We start from the raw sequence: 22,651 nt of genomic DNA, 5'->3' as shown, positions 1-22,651 counted from the left end.
TATCTAGACAGAGGAGATCATTAAGATATCTAGACAGAGGAGATCATTAACATATCTAGACAGAGGAGATCATTAACATATCTAGACAGAGGAGATCATTAACATATCTAGACAGAGGAGATCATTAACATATCTAGACAGAGGAGATCATTAAGATATCTAGACAGAGGAGACCATTAAGAGATCTAGACAGAGGAGACCATTAACATATCTAGACAGAGGAGATCATTAAGATATCTAGACAGAGGAGACCATTAACATATCTAGACAGAGGAGACCATTAACATATCTAGACAGAGGAGACCATTAAGAGATTTAGACAGAGGAGATCATTAAGATATCTAGACAGAGGAGACCATTAAGATATCTAGACAGAGAAGATCATTAAGAGATCTAGACAGAGGAGACCATTAAGAGATCTAGACAGGAGACCATTAAGAGATCTAGACAGGAGACCATTAAGATGTATAGACAGAGGAGACCATTAAGATATATAGACAGAGGAGATCATTAAGATATCTAGACAGAGGAGACCATTAAGATATATAGACAGAGGAGATCATTAAGAGATCTAGACAGAGGAGATCATTAAGAGATTTAGACAGAGGAGACCATTAAGAGATCTAGACAGAGGAGATCATTAAGAGATCTAGACAGAGGAGATCATTAAGAGATCAAGACAGAGGAGACCATAAAGAGATCTAGACAGAGGAGACCATTAAGAGATTTAGACAGAGGAGGTCATTAAGAGATCTAGACAGAGGAGACCATTAAGAGATCTAGACAGAGGAGACCATTAAGAGATCTAAACAGAGCAATCTTTTAAAGTGATCTATACAGAAGAGATAATTCTCATTTCATATTTATTCAGATTTATGAAACAAGTCTAAGAAGAGATTGGTAAAGTCAATAGAATAGAAGTTCTCATAACTCAACCAGTTGACAATTTTAGTGTGATGTTTCAATGACTACACAGTCAACTTCATCAGACAAATGACCAGTGTGGAGTGTACTAGCACTGACGTACATAGTGTACAAGATCTACACAGTCACCTTCATCAGACAAATGACCAGTGTGGAGTGTACTAGCACTGACGTACATAGTGTACAAGATCTACACGGTCACCTTCATCAGACAAATGACCAGTGTGGAGTGTACTAGCACTGACGTACATAGTGTACGAGATCTACACGGTCACCTTCATCAGACAAATGACCAGTGTGGAGTGTACTAGCACTGACGTACGTAGTGTACGAGATCTACACGGTCACCTTCATCAGACAAATGACCAGTGTGGAGCGTACTAGCACTGACGTACATAGTGTACAAGATCTACACAGTCACCTTCATCAGACAAATGACCAGTGTGGAGTGTACTAGCACTGACGTACATAGTGTACGAGATCTACACGGTCACCTTCATCAGACAAATGACCAGTGTGGAGTGTACTAGCACTGACGTACGTAGTGTACGAGATCTACACGGTCACCTTCATCAGACAAATGACCAGTGTGGAGCGTACTAGCACTGACGTACGTAGTGTACGAGATCTACACGGTCAACTTCATCAGACAAATGACCAGTGTGGAGCGTACTAGCACTGACGTACGTAGTGTACAAGATCTACACGGTCACCTTCATCAGACAAATGACCAGTGTGGAGCGTACTAGCACTGACGTACATAGTGTACAAGATCTACACGGTCACCTTCATCAATCAAATGACCAGTGTGGAGCGTACTAGCACTGACGTACATAGTGTACAAGATCTATACGGTCACCTTCATCAGACAAATGACCAGTGTGGAGCGTACTAACACTGACGTACATAGTGTACAAGATCTACACGGTCAACTTCATCAGACAAATGACTAGTGTGGAGTGTACTAGCACTGACGTACATAGTGTGCAAGATCTACACGGTCAACTTCATCAGACAAATGACCAGTGTGGAGTGTACTAACACTGACGTACATAGTGTACAAGATCTACACGGTCACCTTCATCAGACAAATGACCAGTGTGAAGCGTACTAACACTGATGTACGTAGTGTACAAGATCTACACGGTCAACTTCATCAGACAAATGACCAGTGTGGAGTGTACTAGCACTGACGTACGTAGTGTACAAGATCTACACGGTCAACTTCATCAGACAAATGACCAGTGTGGTGTGGACTAGAACTGACATACACCGACCTACTACTGTAGTCCTAGGTACACTAAGGTAGAAAAATTTTGTCTGAAAGTCCGTCGCAATAGGCTATTACGTACTGAGTACGTTTAGCCTAAAAAGCGATCAGGATTGCCATTTAGTCATTGAAATGTCACACTCCAATTTTCTACTGTTTATGCTATATGAACTTCTTTTCTAAAGTCTAAATTTGTTTGTATTGCCAAAATTGTTGAAATTGGTATAATAAAAAAACAGAAATCCAATGACATCACCATGGAAACCACAGAAACCATCAGCCAATCACAGGCCAGCTATGGCATATTACATGTGTGTAACAATAATAATTTTGTTATAGATATTATTATACAAAGTTATTAAAATTCTGTAATTAATTAGGAGAATTTGACAGCAATAGTTTAGCAGTGAAATAATAATAGAACATATATTTTGTGTTTTGATATCCAGATGTTTATACATAAATAACCACTGTGTTACTATAAGTGATATATTAGGTACGAGAAATGAAATGTCAGCTGTTTTTTTTTCATAATAGAATTATACTGCCTGACTGTTTAAGAGAGTGAAATATTGTGTTTATTGTGACCTGATCAGCTTAGTACTTGAATGGTATACTTAACCATGTAGAATGTTTGGAGTGTTATTCTATTTGAGAAAGATATAAGCTCTTTATTTCCATTCTACTGTGGGTTTTATACAACACAATGGGTCAGAGGTTGATCATGTTCCAGTTAAAATGCTACCCACCCCTTTTTGATGTGTTATAACAGGACTAGCTGAGATTTTGATACCAACCAATGAAAACTGAGGTATACTCTACTAAATGGATACAATTAAATGGCTTCATCTTAAAAACCTGCAAATCTACATCTTAGTAATTTTGTTCTAGGTTTTTGTCTTGTGAGCTTAAAAAATTATTTCAGATATAAACAACCTGTTAATTAAATTTATCAATACTTGACATCATTTTTAGCAAGTTTTCTAAATAGATATTTTTTCATTCCAAATTTTAATCACTTCCTTTTTTTTCAAAGACTTGAAATTCATTTTGTTAATGATGTTATGTTATCACGCTACAATGACATGACAGGGTGATAAACATTTGAACACCTTGTTCTGTACATCAAAGAAAGTGTTTCTACAGGCTAACATTATATTTGCTGAGGAGACATTGGAATTACAAACTTTTGGAAGATAATATTACAATATGTCTATATGAACAGTACATTTGTACTAACCAATGGTCAACAGCTGTGAAATCTTCTAACACTGTAGGAATAGTGTTATTTCTGGTTAATTGTTAAATAGGACTCACACAACACCTGGTGTTGAAGCTGTTCCTCATCAACGAGAACAAAAAACACAAGGCCTCCATGTATAAAGTTGAATGAAATTATGAAAGCTTTCACATTTAGGGGTTGAAACTCAAGACTGGTGTCATTATTACTGCGGAAAATCTTTTTGTTGAAACAAGTGTTCCACAAGGATGTCATGATGTTGATGTTTTTCTTGTTGATGATGTTAGACATTATCACTGACTGAACATTTGTATTTGTAGATGTAACCTGTTATCTATGGGAAAGAAGAATCGCCCAGTGTCTAATGGCACCAATGGAAACCAAGACTATGTTGCCAAACCTCCGAGTCCATCACGGGCCAAACACAAAAAGTCATCAAATGGTGTTCCACAATATCTTCAGATAGCCACAGTAGGTGTCTTGGTGGCTGCGGTGGGCGCTTATCTTGTGTTTTTGTATGTCCCAGAATCATACTTAACTTCTTTAATTCCTGGAGACCTAAAAAGCTCCGAAGTGCCTCATTTTACACCAGACTCTAAACACTCACAACAGTCAAAATCATCATCAAGGTCATCACCTGAATCATCGTCACAACAAAAAACATCGGCGTCATCATCAAAACCCTCCACAGAGTCATCATCATCGCATACAAAAAAAAGTGCTCAGAACTCCTCAGATAAATCGTCTGACAAACCATCGGGTAAATCCAAGTCTACAGGTGGATGGCAGTTGGCAAGCGATGAAACCAATCGTCAGTTTGATTCCACGCTTTGTACTATTGACCGACTTTCGGCTCTTGATCTTACTAGTGAGCAGTTTGAGAGAAGTTATAGATATAAGAAACCTGTAATAGTGACCTTTCCTAATGGAGCCAAGGACTGGACACAGCCTGACCGGTGGTCAGTGAAGAGTCTCAAACGCGAGTATGGCAAGTGGTCAGTTCTGTATGGAAACTCACTAGAAATAGTACGAAGGGGAGGAAATGGTCACATGACTACCTCGTTTACTGATTATGTAGATAAGCTGATGAAGGACAGAGATGCTATGGGAGATCCCTTGTAAGTATTAAATACCAACAGCAGGTAGATTAAGTATTCACTGTCAACATATTTACAAATATTTTGATTATTTTTGAAACTTTAATTCAGAAATATGATAAACATTGATTTTTTACAAGGTGTTTTATTTTTAGTTATGTTTGAGGAAAGTGACATTATAAAAAAAAAAAAAGATAACTTGAAATATCTGGAAATTTTGTCAAAATTTAAAAGCAAAAGTTTCACAGGAATATTGAAACAGTTTTATCTATTAACTGTGAAACAGTTCATTCCAGCCTAGCAAATTGATAGAAAGATATGCATAGATAGAAAAAAAATCCTAAAAATTTACAAATAGTGGTCTTTTATATAAAATCCTGGAAAAATAGCTAATTTTTACTTTGAATTTTTGATTTACTGTCTAGACTTTCTAGACTTTTAAATTTTTGTTTAAAAAAAAACAAGTCATTTTTTGCTGTATTTAGGACAGACACTAACTAATGTACTAGAGATATGTCAGCAGATGATCTACAATCACAGTAAGTAGAGTAGTTATATTGATAGAAATACAAAAATAAAACCGTAGAATGTTCCACTTGGACAGGCAACATCGGTCGCTGACATTACAAACATTTAATACTGACGTGTGTTTTGTCTCTTGTCCTCTAAACCATAGAAAATGACCCTGTTGCATGGATCAAATATGTAAGTGTTTAGATAGAAATAAATCTGGTGTTGTTTTATAAATATGTGTAATTACATCTGTGATGGATTACATCCACTGGTATCTATCATCTGAGAGAGCCGTGATGATTATGTGGAAAGTTTCTCAGGGTCACAAAGATTATTGTAGTGAATTAGAAAATGACTGAATGGCTGACTCAATGGATTGTCAGTTGGCTGGGTTTGTCACTCTGTGAACAGCCAGGATCATTTTGAGATAGGATTTCCTTGTTGTAAATGTAGCTGATGGCTACGTCACTGAACAACATACCAGAGGTCCATCGCCTGCCATTCTGAGTATTTAGGGTAAAAAGTGTTGATTGAGATAAAAATCTTATCAAAATTTACCTTGAAATTTCTCCTAATTTGTTCAATACATATCTATGTTTAATGTGTTAAATCCTGAATGTTGTCATATGTGTAATTCTAGACAATCAATTCAATACTACAGCTGCATGCTTTGGTACAATATTGTTCTGCAGATTAAGACAGTTATTTCTGTCATACTTTAGAATGAATTACTCTTATGATTTTGTATTAGTATAAATTTTGATCTATTTTTAGCTACATCTTTGACCGAAGTTTCTACAATGATTCAACTCTGCCGAAAACTTTAAAACCGCCAAAATATTTCGAAATCAAGGTGAGGATGTGTATATAGCATTATAGATGTTTTGTCAGAAAACAAGTTGAATCTACAACCTTATGATACAAATTTACACGATATATAAAGCAGATTAAACTTCACCTTCTAGAAGTTTTCAGAGTATTTTTGAAGTGGCTTACAAACATCTCTGGTATCAGAAACATTTGTGAGGTCCTGTTTTTTGAAGCGCTATGCTATACTACTGTACAAAGTTTCCAAAGTGGGAGATAATAATTCACATGGAATAGATTCAAAAAGTTGGATTGATATCTTTTACTATTGTAGTTATTTCATGATAAATCAATTAAGCCATTTTGTAATTTTCAGGAATTTCAAAATATAATTTTTTTTTTACCAAACTTTATGAAAATGAATCATTCATATGTAACAATTTAGCTTTTTTGAACTCCAAATGTACTGTTCAGACTGAGGTAGCGAGTCAAAGATCTAGGATGAATATTTGATAAAGTTTGGAAAATAGCCATGGTTTAACCTCCATAATAACTTGATTTACAAAGTACAGGCAAAGAGAAAGTTTATGATAAAAGAAACATGTTTCCTGTAGTAGTACATCTGTAAAATTCTGCTGGCTTTATGAATTTTTGATACATTTTAAGCTTCAGAGTTCTCTGAGTTAAAGGTGTTCTTGGCTAAAATTCTGATCTTAAGATAAGATTTTAAGTATCATGTACAAGTGCAGGCAGATAAAATGTGATGGAGATGCCTTAAGACTCTTGAATGGAATGTCACGTTGCACTGAAGTCTGTCCAAGCCAAGCATCACGTTGACTAAGATTTCTATTGAGGTTGTCTAAGTTTCTGATTATCAGAGATCATCTTATGTTAAAATTGTTTTATTATTGTTTAAGATAACATGTATATACTGGGTGATCATAAAAATTATGCTCTGTTATATGAAGGTGTCCAGTTTAAACAGGGTTACATAGAAATGTCTACAAAAGGGACCTAGGTGTAGGTCTGGTTTATAGAGGTGCCCAGATTATACAGGGTTATATAGAAATGTATATAGTGAGACCTTAGGCTTATGTGTGTAAATATCTCCCTTTAATTACTTGCATAAATTTATGGTTTTCTCCCCATGAATTATATAGATTATTTATATGTTTTATGGAGTTACCTCCCCTTAATGACTTATAAATACATATATGGTTTTCTTCCTCAATCTCCAGGATGGTGTAGATGACAGTATATTTTTCATGGGAGCATCCAGCAGTGGTGTTAGTTTCCACAAACATGCTGATGCCTGGAATGGTGTTATCTTTGGCCGAAAGAGATGGTTCTTGTATGACATTCATCAAACACCACCAGGAGGTAAAGAAGAAAATGATTTATATTTCAAAATTTGAAATTGATGTGTTTATGTAAGGTAGAACATATACAGAAAATATAGGAAATTTATTTCTAAGTACATAATTTATTTTGATCCAGAAAAATAAATGCTGAAATGATCTTTGTGCTTGGAACAGAATGAACAGGTTGTGAATTAGACAGGATGTCTATTATAAATCAGTTTGATCATCTGTTGGATCTGTCATCAGCTGTATGTACTTTGTAGCATTTTCAAGGCAATATGATGAAAGTGCTCACAAGGTGTTTGAACAACACTTCAGTAAAACCCTGAGAAGTGAAATGTTATTGAGAGTGATTTGACGAGATCTTAAAACAATCTCGGCTTGTGTAGCATTTATTGAACTAAAACATCTTTCCTTTCATCTTTTTCTCTGTAATTTTGCCTTACATCAACCTGTCGATAAGAAGAATGAAATATTCATAGTTTTTCTATGTTGTTTAAAGTGACAATTTAGCCTGAAGGGATTTTTCCTTGTAGTTATACATTTCCAGCTGTTTTATCTGGCTGACAAAATATTGATTCTTTTAACGGTGTCAATCTAACTTTCATTAAAGAATGAAAATGAGTGTTTTTATTTTTATGATTCTGTTGCTGTATTTGAGTCGAGATACAGACTGTCTGAACATATTTTTTTACAATGTTAAATCAATATTAAATTTTTTCTAACAAAATATTGATATTGTTATAATATATTTTAATGCACAGTTTGAACATTTTTAAACCCCTATAGAAAACATTAAATGTGTCATAAATTAATTAATTTCCCTGATATAAAAATGTACTTAGTGATATTTTAGATGTGATACCACACATGCCCCACCTCTGCCCCACCTCTGCCCCACCTGTGCCTCGCCTCTGCCCCGCATCTGCCCCGCCTCTGCCCCACCTCTGCCCCACCTCTGCCCTGCCTCTGCCCCACCTCTGCCTCGCCTCTGCCCCGCATCTGCCCCACCTCTGTCCCACCTCTGTCCCACCTCTGCCCCACCTCCTAATCATGAGTCATCATAAAGTTTGAGAGGGCTGAAGATTTCTTTGTCAAATTCATCAAATTTGTCAATTCTTAAATAATAACACACCTTTCTTTGTGTATGTCAGTTTCTAGAATATGTTTGAATATAGATTTGTTGTGGTAGTTAATACATCAAAGCCATAATATACCTTTATATAGTGTATAATGTTAGCTGAAGTCTGTGTACTTTAGATCAATTCAGTTAGAGTATTCTGTGTCCAGTTAGAGTATTCTGTGTCCATTCTGTGTTCAGTTAAAGTATTCTGTGTCCAGTTAGAGTACTCTGTGTCCAGTTAGAATATTCTGTACTCAGTTAGACCATTCTGTACTGAGATCATTCTGTACTCCATTAGACCATTCTGTACTCAGAACATTCTGTGTACAGTTAGAGTATTCTGTACTCAGTTAGACCATTCTGTACTCCGTTAGACCATTCTGAGTACAGTTAGAGTATTCTGTACTCAGTTAGACCATTCTGTGCTAACTTAGAGTATTCTGTACTCAGTTAGACCATTCTGTGCTTAGTTAGACCAATCTGTACTCAGTAAGACCATTATGTACTCAGTTAGACCAATCTGTACTCAGTTAGACCATTCTGTACTCAGTTAGACCATTCTGTGCGCAGTTAGACCAATTTGTACTCAGTAAGACCATTCTGTACTCAGTTAGATCATTCTGTACTCAGTTAGATCATTCTGTACTCAGTAAGACCATTCTGTACTCAGTTAGACCATTCTGTACTCAATTAGATCATTCTGTACTGAGATCATTCTGTACTCAGTTAGACCATTCTGTACTCACTTAGATTATTCTGTGTACAGTTAGATCATTCTGTACTAACTTAGAGTATTCTGTACTCAGTTAGACCATTCTGTACTCAGTTAGATCATTCTGTACTCAGTTAGACCATTCTGTACTAACTTAGAGTATTCTGTACTCAGACCATTCTGTACTAACTTAGAGTATTCTGTATTCAATTAGACCATTCTGTACTCAGTTAGACCATTCTGTGCTAACTTAGAGTATTCTGTACTCAGTTAGACCATTCTGTGCGTAGTTAAACCAATCTGTACTCAGTAAGACCATTCTGTACTCAGTTAGACCATTCTGTACTCAGTTAGATCATTCTGTACTCAGTTAGACCATTCTGTACTCAGTTAGATCATTCTGTACTCAGTTAGACCATTCTGTACTAATTTAGAGTATTCTGTGCTTAGTTAGACCATTCTGTGCTTAGTTAGAGCATTCAGTGCTTGGAGCATACTGTTCTCAGTTTATTTTGTGATACAGGTGTGTACCCCGGGTTTACACAAAATGAATGGTACAAAAAACTTTACCCTTACCTGGATGACGCTCTCAAACCACAGGAGTGTGTACAGGAGGCAGGGGAAATACTCTACTTGGTAAGTCATACAGATAAACAGCTACACAGACAGGAGAAATAGACTACCTGGTAAGTCACACAGGTAAACAGCTACACAGACAGGAGAAATAGTCTGTCAGGTAAGTCATACAGGCAAACAGCTTCACAGACATTAGAAATAGTCTGTCAGGTAAGTCATACAGGTAAACAGCTACACAGACAGGAGAAATAGTCTAACTGGTAAGTCATACAGGTAAACAGCTACACAAACAGAAATAGTCTGTCAGGTAAGTCATACAGGTAAACAGCTACACAGACAGGAGAAATAGTCTACCTGGTAAGTCATACAGGTAAACAGCTACACAGACAGGAGAAATAGTCTGTCAGGTAAGTCATACAGGTAAACAGCTTCACAGACATTAGAAATAGTCTGTCAGGTAAGTCATACAGGTAAACAGCTACACAGACAGGAGAAATAGTCTAACTGGTAAGTCATACAGGTAAACAGCTACACAAACAGAAATAGTCTGTCAGGTAAGTCATACAGGTAAACAGCTACACAGACAGGAGAAATAGTCTACCTGGTAAGTCACACAGGTAAACAGCTACACAGACAGGAGAAATAGTCTGTCAGGTAAGTCATACAGGTAAACAGCTACACAGACAGGAGAAATAGTCTACCTGGTAAGTCATACAGGTAAACAGCTACACAGACAGGAGAAATAGTCTGTCAGGTAAGTCATACAGGTAAACAGCTTCACAGACATTAGAAATAGTCTGTCAGGTAAGTCATACAGGTAAACAGCTACACAGACAGGAGAAATAGTCTAACTGGTAAGTCATACAGGTAAACAGCTACACAAACAGAAATAGTCTGTCAGGTAAGTCATACAGGTAAACAGCTACAAAGACAGGAGAAATAGTCTGTCAGGTAAGTCATACAGGTAAACAGCTACCCACGCAAGAAGAAATAGTCTACCTGTTAAGTCATACAGGTAAACAGCTACCCAGGCAAGAAGAAATAGTCTACCTGGTAAGTCATACAGGTAAACAGCTACACAGACAGGAGAAATAGTCTGTCAGGTAAGTCATACAGGTAAACAGTTACACAGACAGGAGAAATAGTCTGTCAGGTAAGTCATACAGGTAAACAGCTACCCAGGCAAGAAGAAATAGTCTACCTGGTAAGTCATACAGGTAAACAGCTACACAGACAGGAGAAATAGTCTACCTGGTAAGTCATACAGGTAAACAGCTACCCAGGCAAGAAGAAATAGTATACCTGGTAAGTCATACAGGTAAACAGCTACCCAGGCAAGAAGAAATAGTCTACCTGGTAAGTCATACAGGTAAACAGCTACAAAGACAGGAGAAATAGTCTGTCAGGTAAGTCATACAGGTAAACAGCTACCCACGCAAGAAGAAATAGTCTACCTGTTAAGTCATACAGGTAAACAGCTACCCAGGCAAGAAGAAATAGTCTACCTGGTAAGTCATACAGGTAAACAGCTACACAGACAGGAGAAATAGTCTGTCAGGTAAGTCATACAGGTAAACAGTTACACAGACAGGAGAAATAGTCTGTCAGGTAAGTCATACAGGTAAACAGCTACCCAGGCAAGAAGAAATAGTCTACCTGGTAAGTCATACAGGTAAACAGCTACACAGACAGGAGAAATAGTCTACCTGGTAAGTCATACAGGTAAACAGCTACCCAGGCAAGAAGAAATAGTCTACCTGGTAAGTCATACAGGTAAACAGCTACCCAGGCAAGAAGAAATAGTCTACCTGGTAAGTCATACAGGTAAACAGCTACACAGACAGGAGAAATAGTCTACCTGGTAAGTCATACAGGTAAACAGCTACCCAGGCAAGAAGAAATAGTCTACCTGGTAAGTCATACAGGTAAACAGCTACCCAGGCAAGAAGAAATAGTCTACCTGGTAAGTCATACAGGTAAACAGCTACCCAGGCAAGAAGAAATAACTTACCTGGTAAATCAGATACAACTTGGGGACATCACAATCATAGGCTGGATGTGAGCCAGTCAGGTACAGGTAAATTAAGGAAACACCAAATGTCTTTTCACCGTATCAAGATAAATCCTTATTTCAGAAGCTGCAGATTTCAATTTTTTATTTGCATGGACTTAAAATCATGAAAGTGATTAATAATTAGAGCCACAGAATCTTTTGTTTCAATTGGTCCTAATTGACATTTACAAATTATTATAAATACATTTATTTCAGTAAGATTTACAGGAAATTCTGCCCCAGGAAGTTTTATCTGTGTTGATATCATAATGCTATTCTGTTTGTAATGTAAACTAAAGGTACTAATGTTTTATCAATAATTGAAGTATTTGTTCATTATCAGCCGGAAGGAACATATCATGGTACGATAAATTTGGGGGACACTGTGGCTGTAGGTATACAGAAGAAACGAGCCAGAACCAAGGAGGAGCGTCTGTTCTATGAGGGTAAGAGACTGGGCTAGCAAACATACATGTAACAGTAAACATCACAACAAGATTTCATCTTACTTCAAATTTATTATATCTGACTGTAGGCAACCTGACTCGACTGATACCTGACTTTACTGACACCTGACCTGACTGACACCTGACTTTACTGATAATTGACTTGACTGACACCTGACTTTACTGACACCTGATTTGACTGACACCTGACTTTACTGACACCTGATTTGACTGACACCTGATTTGACTGACACCGATTTGACTGACACCTGATTTGACTGACACCTGACTTTACTGACACCTGATTTGACTGACACCTGACCTGACTGACACCTGACTTTACTGATAATTGACTTGACTGACACCTGATTTGACTGACACCTGACTTTACTGACACCTGATTTGACTGACACCTGATTTGACTGACACCTGACTTTACTGACACCTGATTTGACTGACACCTTATTTGACTGACACCTGACTTTACTGACACCTGACTTGACTGACACCTGATTTGACTGACACCTGACCTGACTGACAACTGACCTGACTGACACCTGACTTAACTGTCACCTGACTTGACTGACACCTGATGTTACATGATGTGAATGTTTGACCTATATTTACAGACACTTGTTCTGTTCATCACATAACATACAATGATGTCCCTAGAGATAGTCTCTTCTATACCACACTGAAGATTTCCTGTACAGACAGGTTCACATCTTCTCAACATTTTGATTATTGATTTATTTTGGCACAGAACTAGCAGTCTCCAATGAACTAGGTGGTACTTCCAGTTCAGATGAGAAAAAAAAGAAATTGGAGTCAAGAAAAATTCAGATTTACAGCAAACTTGCACAGTTACTACCAGGTAAGTCTTGCTGTTTATCTTTCCTGCTAGTCAGACTCATTACTGCACCGGCTGTATTTATGTTAACAGGTTTTATAAAACAGATCTACCTGACAGAGACACAGTAGTGGTTGAGATCTACCTGACAGAGACACAGTAGTGGTGGAGATCTACCTGACAGACACAGTAGTGGTTGAGATCTACCTGACAGAGACAAGGTAGTGGTGGAGATCTACCTGACACAGACACAGTAGTGGTTGAGTTCTACCTGACACAGACACAGTAGTGGTTGAGATCTACCTGACAGACACAGTAGTGGTTGAGATCTACCTGACAGACACAGTTGTGGTGGAGATCTACCTGACAGACACAGTAGTGGTGGAGATCTACCTGACAGACACAGTAGTGGTGGAGATCTACCTGACAGAGACACAGTAGTGGTTGAGATCTACCTGACACAGACACAGTAGTGGTTGAGATCTACATGACAGAGACACAGTAGTAGTTGAGATCTACCTGACACAGACACAGTTGTGGTGGAGATCTACCTGACACAGAAACAGTAGTAGTTGAGATCTACCTGACACAGACACAGTAGTGGTTGAGATCTACCTGACAGAGACACAGTAGTGGTGGAGATCTACCTGACACAGACACAGTAGTAGTTGAGATCTACCTGACAGAGACACAGTAGTGGTTGAGATCTACCTGACAGACACAGTTGTGGTGGAGATCTACCTGACAGAGACACAGTAGTGGTGGAGATCTACCTGACACAGACACAGTAGTGGTGGAGATCTACCTGACACAGACACAGTAGTGGTTGAGATCTACCTGACAGAGACACAGTAGTAGTTGAGATCTACCTGACACAGACACAGTAGTGGTGGAGATCTACCTGACACAGACACAGTAGTGGTTGAGATCTACCTGACAGAGACACAGTAGTGGTTGAGATCTACCTGACACAGACACAGTAGTGGTGGAGATCTACCTGACACAGACACAGTAGTGGTGGAGATCTACCTGACACAGACACAGTAGTGGTTGAGATCTACCTGACAGAGACACAGTAGTGGTGGAGATCTACCTGACACAGACACAGTAGTGGTGGAGATCTACCTGACACAGACACAGTAGTGGTTGAGATCTACCTGACAGAGACACAGTAGTGGTTGAGATCTACCTAACAGAGACACAGTAGTAGTTGAGATCTACCTTACAGAGACACAGTAGTGGTTGAGATCTACCTAACAGAGACACAGTAGTAGTTGAGATCTACCTGACACAGACACAGTTGTGGTGGATATCTACCTGACAGAGACACAGTAGTAGTTGAGATCTACCTGACACACAGTAGACACCTGACACAGACACAGTAGTGGTTGAGATCTACCTGACAGAGACACAGTAGTGGTGGTGACAGAGACACAGATCTACCTGACACAGACACAGTAGTGGTGGAGATCTACCTGACAGAGACACAGTAGTAGTGGTAGTGAGATCTACCTGACAGAGACACAGTAGTGGTGGAGATCTACCTGACACAGACACAGTAGTGGTTGAGATCTACCTGACAGAGACACAGTAGTGGTTGAGATCTACCTGACACAGACACAGTAGTGGTGGAGATCTACCTGACAGAGACACAGTAGTGGTGGAGATCTACCTGACACAGACACAGTAGTGGTGGAGATCTACCGGAGATCTACCTGACACAGACACAGTAGTGGTGGAGATCTACCTGACACAGACACAGTAGTGGTGGAGATCTACCTGACACAGACACAGTAGTGGTGGAGATCTACCTGACAGACACAGTAGTGGTTGAGATCTACCTGACAGAGACACAGTAGTGGTTGAGATCTACCTGACACAGACACAGTAGTGGTGGAGATCTACCTGACAGAGACACAGTAGTGGTGGAGATCTACCTGACAGAGACACAGTAGTGGTGGAGATCTACCTGACAGAGACACAGTAGTGGTGGAGATCTACCTGACACAGACATAGTAGTGGTTGAGATCTACCTGACAGAGACACAGTAGTGGTTGAGATCTACCTGACACAGACACAGTAGTGGTGGAGATCTACCTGACAGAGACACAGTAGTGGTGGAGATCTACCTGACACAGACACAGTAGTGGTGGAGATCTACCGGAGATCGACCTGACAGAGACACAGTAGTGGTTGAGATCTACCTGACAGAGACACAGTTGTGGTGGAGATCTACCTGACAGAGACACAGTAGTGGTTGAGATCTACCTGACACAGACACAGTAGTGTTCGAGTTGTTCAGGAGATCTACCTGACACAGACACAGTAGTGGTGGAGATCTACCTGACACAGACACAGTAGTGGTGGAGATCTACCTGACACAGACACAGTAGTGGTTGAGATCTACCTGACAGAGACACAGTAGTGGTTGAGATCTACCTGACAGAGACACAGTAGTGGTTGAGATCTACCTGACACAGACACAGTAGTGGTTGAGATCTACCTGACAGAGACACAGTAGTGGTTGAGATCTACCTGACACAGACACAGTAGTTGTTGAGATCTACCTGACAGACACAGTAGTGGTTGAGATCTACCTGACACACAGTAGTGGTGGAGATCTACCTGACAGACAGAGACACAGTAGTGGTGGAGATCTACCTGACACAGACATAGTAGTGGTTGAGATCTACCTGACAGAGACACAGTAGTGGTTGAGATCTACCTGACACAGACACAGTAGTAGTTGAGATATACCTGACAGAGACACAGTAGTGGTGGAGATCTACCTGACAGACACAGTAGTGGTTGAGATCTACCTGACACAGACACAGTAGTAGTTGAGATCTACCTGACAGAGACACAGTAGTGGTTGAGATCTACCTGACACAGACACAGTAGTTGTTGAGATCTACCTGACACAGACACAGTAGTGGTTGAGATCTACCTGACAGAGACACAGTAGTGGTTGAGATCTACCTGACAGATCAGTACCTGACAGTGGTTGAGACACACACAGACACAGTAGTGGTTGAGATCTACCTGACACAGACACAGTAGTGGTGGATCTACCTGACACAGACACAGTAGTGTTACACAGACACAGTAGTGGTGGGAAGTATCACAGAGATCTACCTGACACAGACACAGTAGTGGTTGAGATCTACCTGACAGAGACACAGTAGTTGTTGAGATCTACCTGACACAGACACAGTAGTGGTGGAGATCTACCTGACAGACACAGTAGTGGTGGAGATCTACCTGACAGACACAGTACCTGACACAGACACAGTTGTGGTGGATATCTACCTGACAGAGACACAGTAGTAGTTGAGATCTACCTGACACTGACACAGTAGTGGTGGAGATCTACCTGACAGAGACACAGTAGTGGTTGAGATCTACCTGACACAGACACAGTTGTGGTGGATATCTACCTGACACAGACACAGTAGTAGTTGAGATCTACCTGACACAGACACAGTAGTGGTTGAGATCTACCTGACAGAGACACAGTAGTGGTGGAGATCTACCTGACACAGACACAGTAGTAGTTGAGATCTACCTGACAGAGACACAGTAGTGGTTGAGATCTACCTGACAGACACAGTTGTAGTGGAGATCTACCTGACACAGAAACAGTAGTAGTTGAGATCTACCTGACACAGTAGTGGTTGAGATCTACCTGACAGAGACACAGTAGTGGTGGAGATCTACCTAACAGAGACACAGTAGTAGTTGAGATCTACCTGACACAGACACAGTAGTAGTTGAGATCTACCTGACACAGACACAGTAGTGGTGGAGATCTACCTGAGAGAGACACAGTAGTGGTTGAGATCTACCTGACAGACACAGTTGTGGTGGAGATCTACCTGACAGAGACACAGTAGTGGTGGAGATCTACCTGACACAGAAACAGTAGTAGTTGAGATCTACCTGACACAGACACAGTAGTGGTTGAGATCTACCTGACAGAGACACAGTAGTGGTGGAGATCTACCTGACACAGACACAGTAGTAGTTGAGATCTACCTGACAGAGACACAGTAGTGGTTGAGATCTACCTGACAGACACAGTTGTGGTGGAGATCTACCTGACAGAGACACAGTAGTGGTGAAGATCTACCTGACAGAGACACAGTAGTGGTGGAGATCTACCTGACACAGACACAGTAGTGGTTGAGATCTACCTGACAGAGACACAGTAGTAGTTGAGATCTACATGACACAGACACAGTAGTAGTTGAGATATACCTGACACAGACAGTAGTGGTTGAGATCTACCTGACAGAGACACAGTAGTGGTTGAGATCTACCTAACAGAGACACAGTAGTAGTTGAGATCTACCTGACACAGACACAGTAGTAGTTGAGATCTACCTGACACAGACACAGTAGTGGTGGAGATCTACCTGAGAGAGACACAGTAGTGGTGGAGATCTACTTGGCTGAGATAGAATTTCAATAGATGACATTATTATACTCTACAGATAATGCTGAGGTGAAGATGAAACAAGGACAGATGTATTTTGATTTACAGCGATTTCGGGATGGATTGGAAAATACACAGAAAGCTATTGACCTTGACCCTAATTTTGTCATCGCTCATCTTAACAAAGGCAAAATACTTACACAGGTATGGAATAATTCTTTCTCTCAGTTAGTGAAAGGAATACACAGATTAACTTTTTTTAACTTCTCAATGTCAACTTTTTGCTAGATTGATTGTTAATTTTAGTTACTGCTCTAAGATACAAAAATATGACATAGCTGAAATTAGAAATTTTGTTTTTAACAATGAATGACACACTTGTGTTGGGCAGTATCAGTATGTTATACATTGTTTCTGTACCTTGTACAAGTAGACAAAATGACAAATAGTTGATTTCCAGTTTTATCTATTTGGTCATTGTTGATAATTTGTTTACTGGTTGACCTTTCTGTTGTTGTTTACTGGTTGACCTTTCTGTTGTTTACTGGTTGACCTTTCTTTGGTTGTTTACTGGTTGACCTTTCTGTTGTTGCTTACTGGTTGACCTTTCTTTGGTTGTTTACTGGTTGACCTTTCTGTTGTTGTTTACTGGTTGACCTTTCTGTTGTTTACTGGTTGACCTTTTTGTTGTTGTTTACTGGTTGACCTTTTTGTTGTTATTTACTGGTTGACCTTTCTTTAGTTGTTTACTGGTTGACCTTTCTTTGCTTGTTTACTGGTTGACCTTTCTGTTGTTGTTTACTGGTTGACCTTTTTGTTGTTGTTTACTTGTTGACCTTTCTGTTGTTGTTTACTGGTTAACCTTTCTGTTGTTGTTTACTGGTTAACCTTTCTGTTGTTGTTTACTGGTTGACCTTTCTGTTGTTGTTTACTGGTTGGTCTTTCTTTGGTTGTTTACTGGTTGACCTTTCTGTTGTTGTTTACTGGTTGACCTTTCTGTTGTTGTTTACTGGTTGACCTTTCTATTGTTGTTTACTGGTTGACCTTTCTTTGGTTGTTTACTGGTTGACCTTTCTTTGGTTGTTTATTTGTTGACCTTTCTGTTGTTGTTTACTGGTTGACCTTTCTGTTGTTGTTTACTGGTTGACCTTTCTTTGGTTTCTTTGGTCTGTCAGCCATTCCATCCGTCTGTCAGCCATTCGATCCGTCTGTCAATCCTTCTGTCCTTCTTGCGGATGCTTGCTTTCCACATGATATCTTTTGAAGGACTTGTCAGATTCAAGTGAAACATTGTTGGTATATGTGTTACTGTTTGGATTATCAGTCAGAGTTACTGCTCCTGATTGTGACTCTCTTACTGGGAGAGGTATGATCTTCCTCTTTTGACCCAAGCCAGCGAACGGTACAGATGTGAAATCTATTAACCAACAAACTTGTGTGTCAAATCTGAGCATTTGGCCAATCTTCCGGGTCTTCGTGAGCGGTAGTTTGGTAACAGGGACCCTCATTGATTGTTTATGTGTATTGTATGTAAATCAATCTGTTTAAACTCTTACATTACCTTAATTATTTGCTCAATTTTGATTAACAGCAATTTTCACACATATTTAATCAAGTTGCTCTGACCTGATTGGCTGATTTCTTTAATCACTCTCGGCTGCTTCTTTCTGCATGTTATCGTTTGAAGGACTGGTCAATGGATTTCTTTAATCACTCTATGGGAAATCTTTCTGCACATTATCTTATGAAGAATTCATAAGATTTTTAGGAAGCTTGCTTTGTAGAGACTTTATATCTTAATTCCTTGTTCATTCTATGAATATTTTATGTGACCTGATTGGCTGATATCTTTCTGAACTCTAACAGAATGCTTTCCTCACTTTTTCATTTGAAGGAACAAATGAATTATGCTGACACTTGCTTGGTAGACTTGTTACCTTAACCCCTTGTTCAAGTTTGATTATCGTCTAATTTTGCGAATATTTAATGAGGCTGCTATGACCTGATTGGCCGATATTTTTTCAATTTTTCCATGTTTCTCACTTTAAATGTATATATTTTACAAATGAACATGGGCGAGGGATCAGGATGACTATGTTCTTATTTGACCTTTGGTTGTTAGTTGACCTTTATATTGCCCTGTTTCCTTTGCATTTGACCTTTGACTTATGACCTTTGTAGCTGTTAGTTAGCCTATCATTATTGTATTGACCTTCATGTTATGGTATTGATATTTGATTGTTGTCATTGTCAGCATTTCTGATTTGTTCATTTTATAGCTGAAGAAAAACAAAGAGGCTGAAGCGGCCTACAAAAAGGCCTTGGCTTTGAACCCTGACCTCTGGGATATCCATGCTGCCATGGGAGACTTTTTCCTGCAAAATGGCCGCCCTGCCGAAGCTGTTCCACACTTCAAAAGGGTAACATATATTTAGTCTGATACTATGACTTCCTTGAGGAGATACCTTCAGATATCTTAAATATTAGGGATCATCACTTCATGGCTCAATCATTTCTTCAGGTAATGGGACACAATGATGATACTGGAATGTCTTTAGAATTTGCCTTCAATTGTTCATCATATATGTGACAGCTTTAAGAATCATGGTAAAGATTCGAGAGGTTTTAAACCAATTATTTCAAGAATTTATTTTTTTTCTTTTTTTTTTGTCGCTTTTTTTTTTCGAAGGATAAAAGTTACAAAAGTAGATGACATAAAATAAAACTTTGGGCATAACAAATTACAGCCAGACATAATGTTCTGTGTTTTGTATTTTTGACAGGGTACAGAATTACAGCCAGACATAATGTTCTGTGTTTTGTATTTTTGACAAGGTACAGAATTACAGCCAGACATGATGTTCTGTGTTATGTATTGTTGACAGGGTACAGAATTACAGCCAGACATAATGTTCTGTGTTTTGTATTTTTGACAGGGTACAGAATTACAGCCAGACATAATGTTCTGTGTTTTGTATTTTTGACAAGGTACAGAATTACAGCCAGACATGATGTTCTGTGTTATGTATTGTTGACAGGGTACAGAATTACAGCCAGACATAATGTTCTGTGTTTTGTATTTTTGACAGGGTACAGAATTACAGCCAGACATAATGTTCTGTGTTTTATATCGTTGACAGGGTACAGAATTACAGCCAAACATGATATTCTGTGTTTTGTATTTTTGACAGGGTACAGAATTACAGCCAGACATAATGTTCTGTGTTTTGTATTTTTGACAGGGTACAGAATTACAGCCAGACATGATGTTCTGTATTTTGTATTGTTGACAAGGTACAGAATTACAGCCAGACATGATGTTCTGTGTTTTGTATTTTTGACAGGGTACAGAATTACAGCCAGACATAATGTTCTGTGTTTTGTATTTTTGACAAGGTACAGAATTACAGCCAGACATAATGTTCTGTGTTTTGTATTTTTGACAGGGTACAGAATTACAGCCAGACATGATGTTCTGTATTTTGTATTGTTGACAGGGTACAGAATTACAGCCAGACATAATGTTCTGTGTTTTGTATTTTTGACAAGGTACAGAATTACAGCCAGACATAATGTTCTGTGTTTTGTATTTTTGACAGGGTACAGAATTACAGCCAGACATGATATTCTGTATTTTGTATCGTTGACAGGGTACAGAATTACAGCCAGACATAATGTTCTGTGTTTTGTATTTTTGACAAGGTACAGAATTACAGCCAGACATAATGTTCTGTGTTTTGTATTTTTGACAGGGTACAGAATTACAGCCAGACATGATATTCTGTATTTTGTATCGTTGACAGGGTACAGAATTACAGCCAGACATGATGTTCTGTGTTTTTGTATCGTTGACAGGGTACAGAATTACAGCCAGACATAATGTTCTGTGTTTTGTATTTTTGACAGGGTACAGAATTACAGCCAGACATGATGTTCTGTGTTATGTATTGTTGACAAGGTACAGAATTACAGCCAGACATGATATTCTGTGTTATGTATTGCTGACAGGGTACAGAATTACAGCCAGACATGATGTGATGTATTGTTGACAGGGTACAGAATTACGGCCAGACATAATGTTCTGTGTTTTGTATTTTTGACAAGGTACAGAATTACAGCCAGACATAATGTTCTGTGTTTTGTATTTTTGACAAGGTACAGAATTACAGCCAGACATAATGTTCTGTGTTTTGTATTTTTGACAAGGTACAGAATTACAGCCAGACATAATGTTCTGTGTTTTGTATTTTTGACAAGGTACAGAATTACAGCCAGACATAATGTTCTGTGTTTTGTATTTTTGACAAGGTACAGAATTACAGCCAGACATGATGTTCTGTGTTTTATATCGTTGACAGGGTACAGAATTACAGCCAGACATAATGTTCTGTGTTTTGTATTTTTGACAAGGTACAGAATTACAGTCAGACATAATGTTCTGTGTTTTGTATTTTTGACAGGGTACAGAATTACAGCCAGACATGATATTCTGTATTTTGTATCGTTGACAGGGTACAGAATTACAGCCAGACATGATGTTCTGTGTTTTTGTATCGTTGACAGGGTACAGAATTACAGCCAGACATAATGTTCTGTGTTTTGTATTTTTGACAGGGTACAGAATTACAGCCAGACATGATGTTCTGTATTTTGTATTGTTGACAAGGTACAGAATTACAGCCAGACATGATGTTCTGTGTTTTGTATTTTTGACAGGGTACAGAATTACAGCCAGACATGATGCCATTCTGGTTGTATCTCCAACAAGCACAACAACAAGCAGGAGACAAACAAGCTGCCATGATCACTGCTCAAATCCTCAACAAGCTACGCCTGAAAAACATGAAAACTGAACACCTACAGCCTGTCAAGAAATCTGGATAGAAACATGAAAACTGAACACCTACAGCCTGTCAGGAAATCTGGATAGAAACACGAAAACTGAACACCTACAGCCTGTCAGGAAATCTGGATAGAAACACGAAAACTGAACACCTACAGCCTGTCAGGAAATCTGGATAGAAACACGAAAACTGAACACCTACAGCCTGTCAGGAAATCTGGATAGAAACACGAAAACTGAACACCTACAGCCTGTCAGGAAATCTGGATAGAAACACGAAAACTGAACACCTTCAGCCTGTCAGGAAATCTGGATAGAAACACGAAAACTGAACACCTACAGCCTGTCAGGAAATCTGGATAGAAACACGAAAACTGAACACCTACAGCCTGTGAAGACAG

General features: G+C 38.9%; 1 protein-coding gene across 1 annotated transcript in view; it reads left to right on the top strand.

Moving 5' to 3' along the window:
* LOC132550604 (uncharacterized) overlaps nucleotides 1-22,291 on the top strand; it is a 58,529-nt gene extending 36,238 nt beyond the window's left edge. The window contains exons 2-10 of the mRNA XM_060214694.1: nucleotides 3,755-4,552; nucleotides 5,819-5,897; nucleotides 7,090-7,231; nucleotides 9,571-9,683; nucleotides 12,020-12,122; nucleotides 12,886-12,996; nucleotides 17,466-17,611; nucleotides 19,687-19,827; nucleotides 22,124-22,291. Of these exons, the coding sequence (XP_060070677.1) occupies nucleotides 3,755-4,552; nucleotides 5,819-5,897; nucleotides 7,090-7,231; nucleotides 9,571-9,683; nucleotides 12,020-12,122; nucleotides 12,886-12,996; nucleotides 17,466-17,611; nucleotides 19,687-19,827; nucleotides 22,124-22,291 (1,801 nt within the window). The remainder of the gene's footprint in view (nucleotides 1-3,754; nucleotides 4,553-5,818; nucleotides 5,898-7,089; nucleotides 7,232-9,570; nucleotides 9,684-12,019; nucleotides 12,123-12,885; nucleotides 12,997-17,465; nucleotides 17,612-19,686; nucleotides 19,828-22,123) is intronic.
* The last annotated feature ends 360 nt before the right edge of the window (nucleotides 22,292-22,651 follow it).

The sequence above is a fragment of the Ylistrum balloti genome, unplaced genomic scaffold, assembly GCF_031769215.1.
Source record: "Ylistrum balloti isolate Yb309-2 unplaced genomic scaffold, AGI_CSIRO_Ybal_v1 Utg370134, whole genome shotgun sequence".
NCBI lineage: Eukaryota > Metazoa > Mollusca > Bivalvia > Pectinida > Pectinidae > Ylistrum > Ylistrum balloti.
This window is presented reverse-complemented; position numbering and strand designations above follow the sequence as displayed.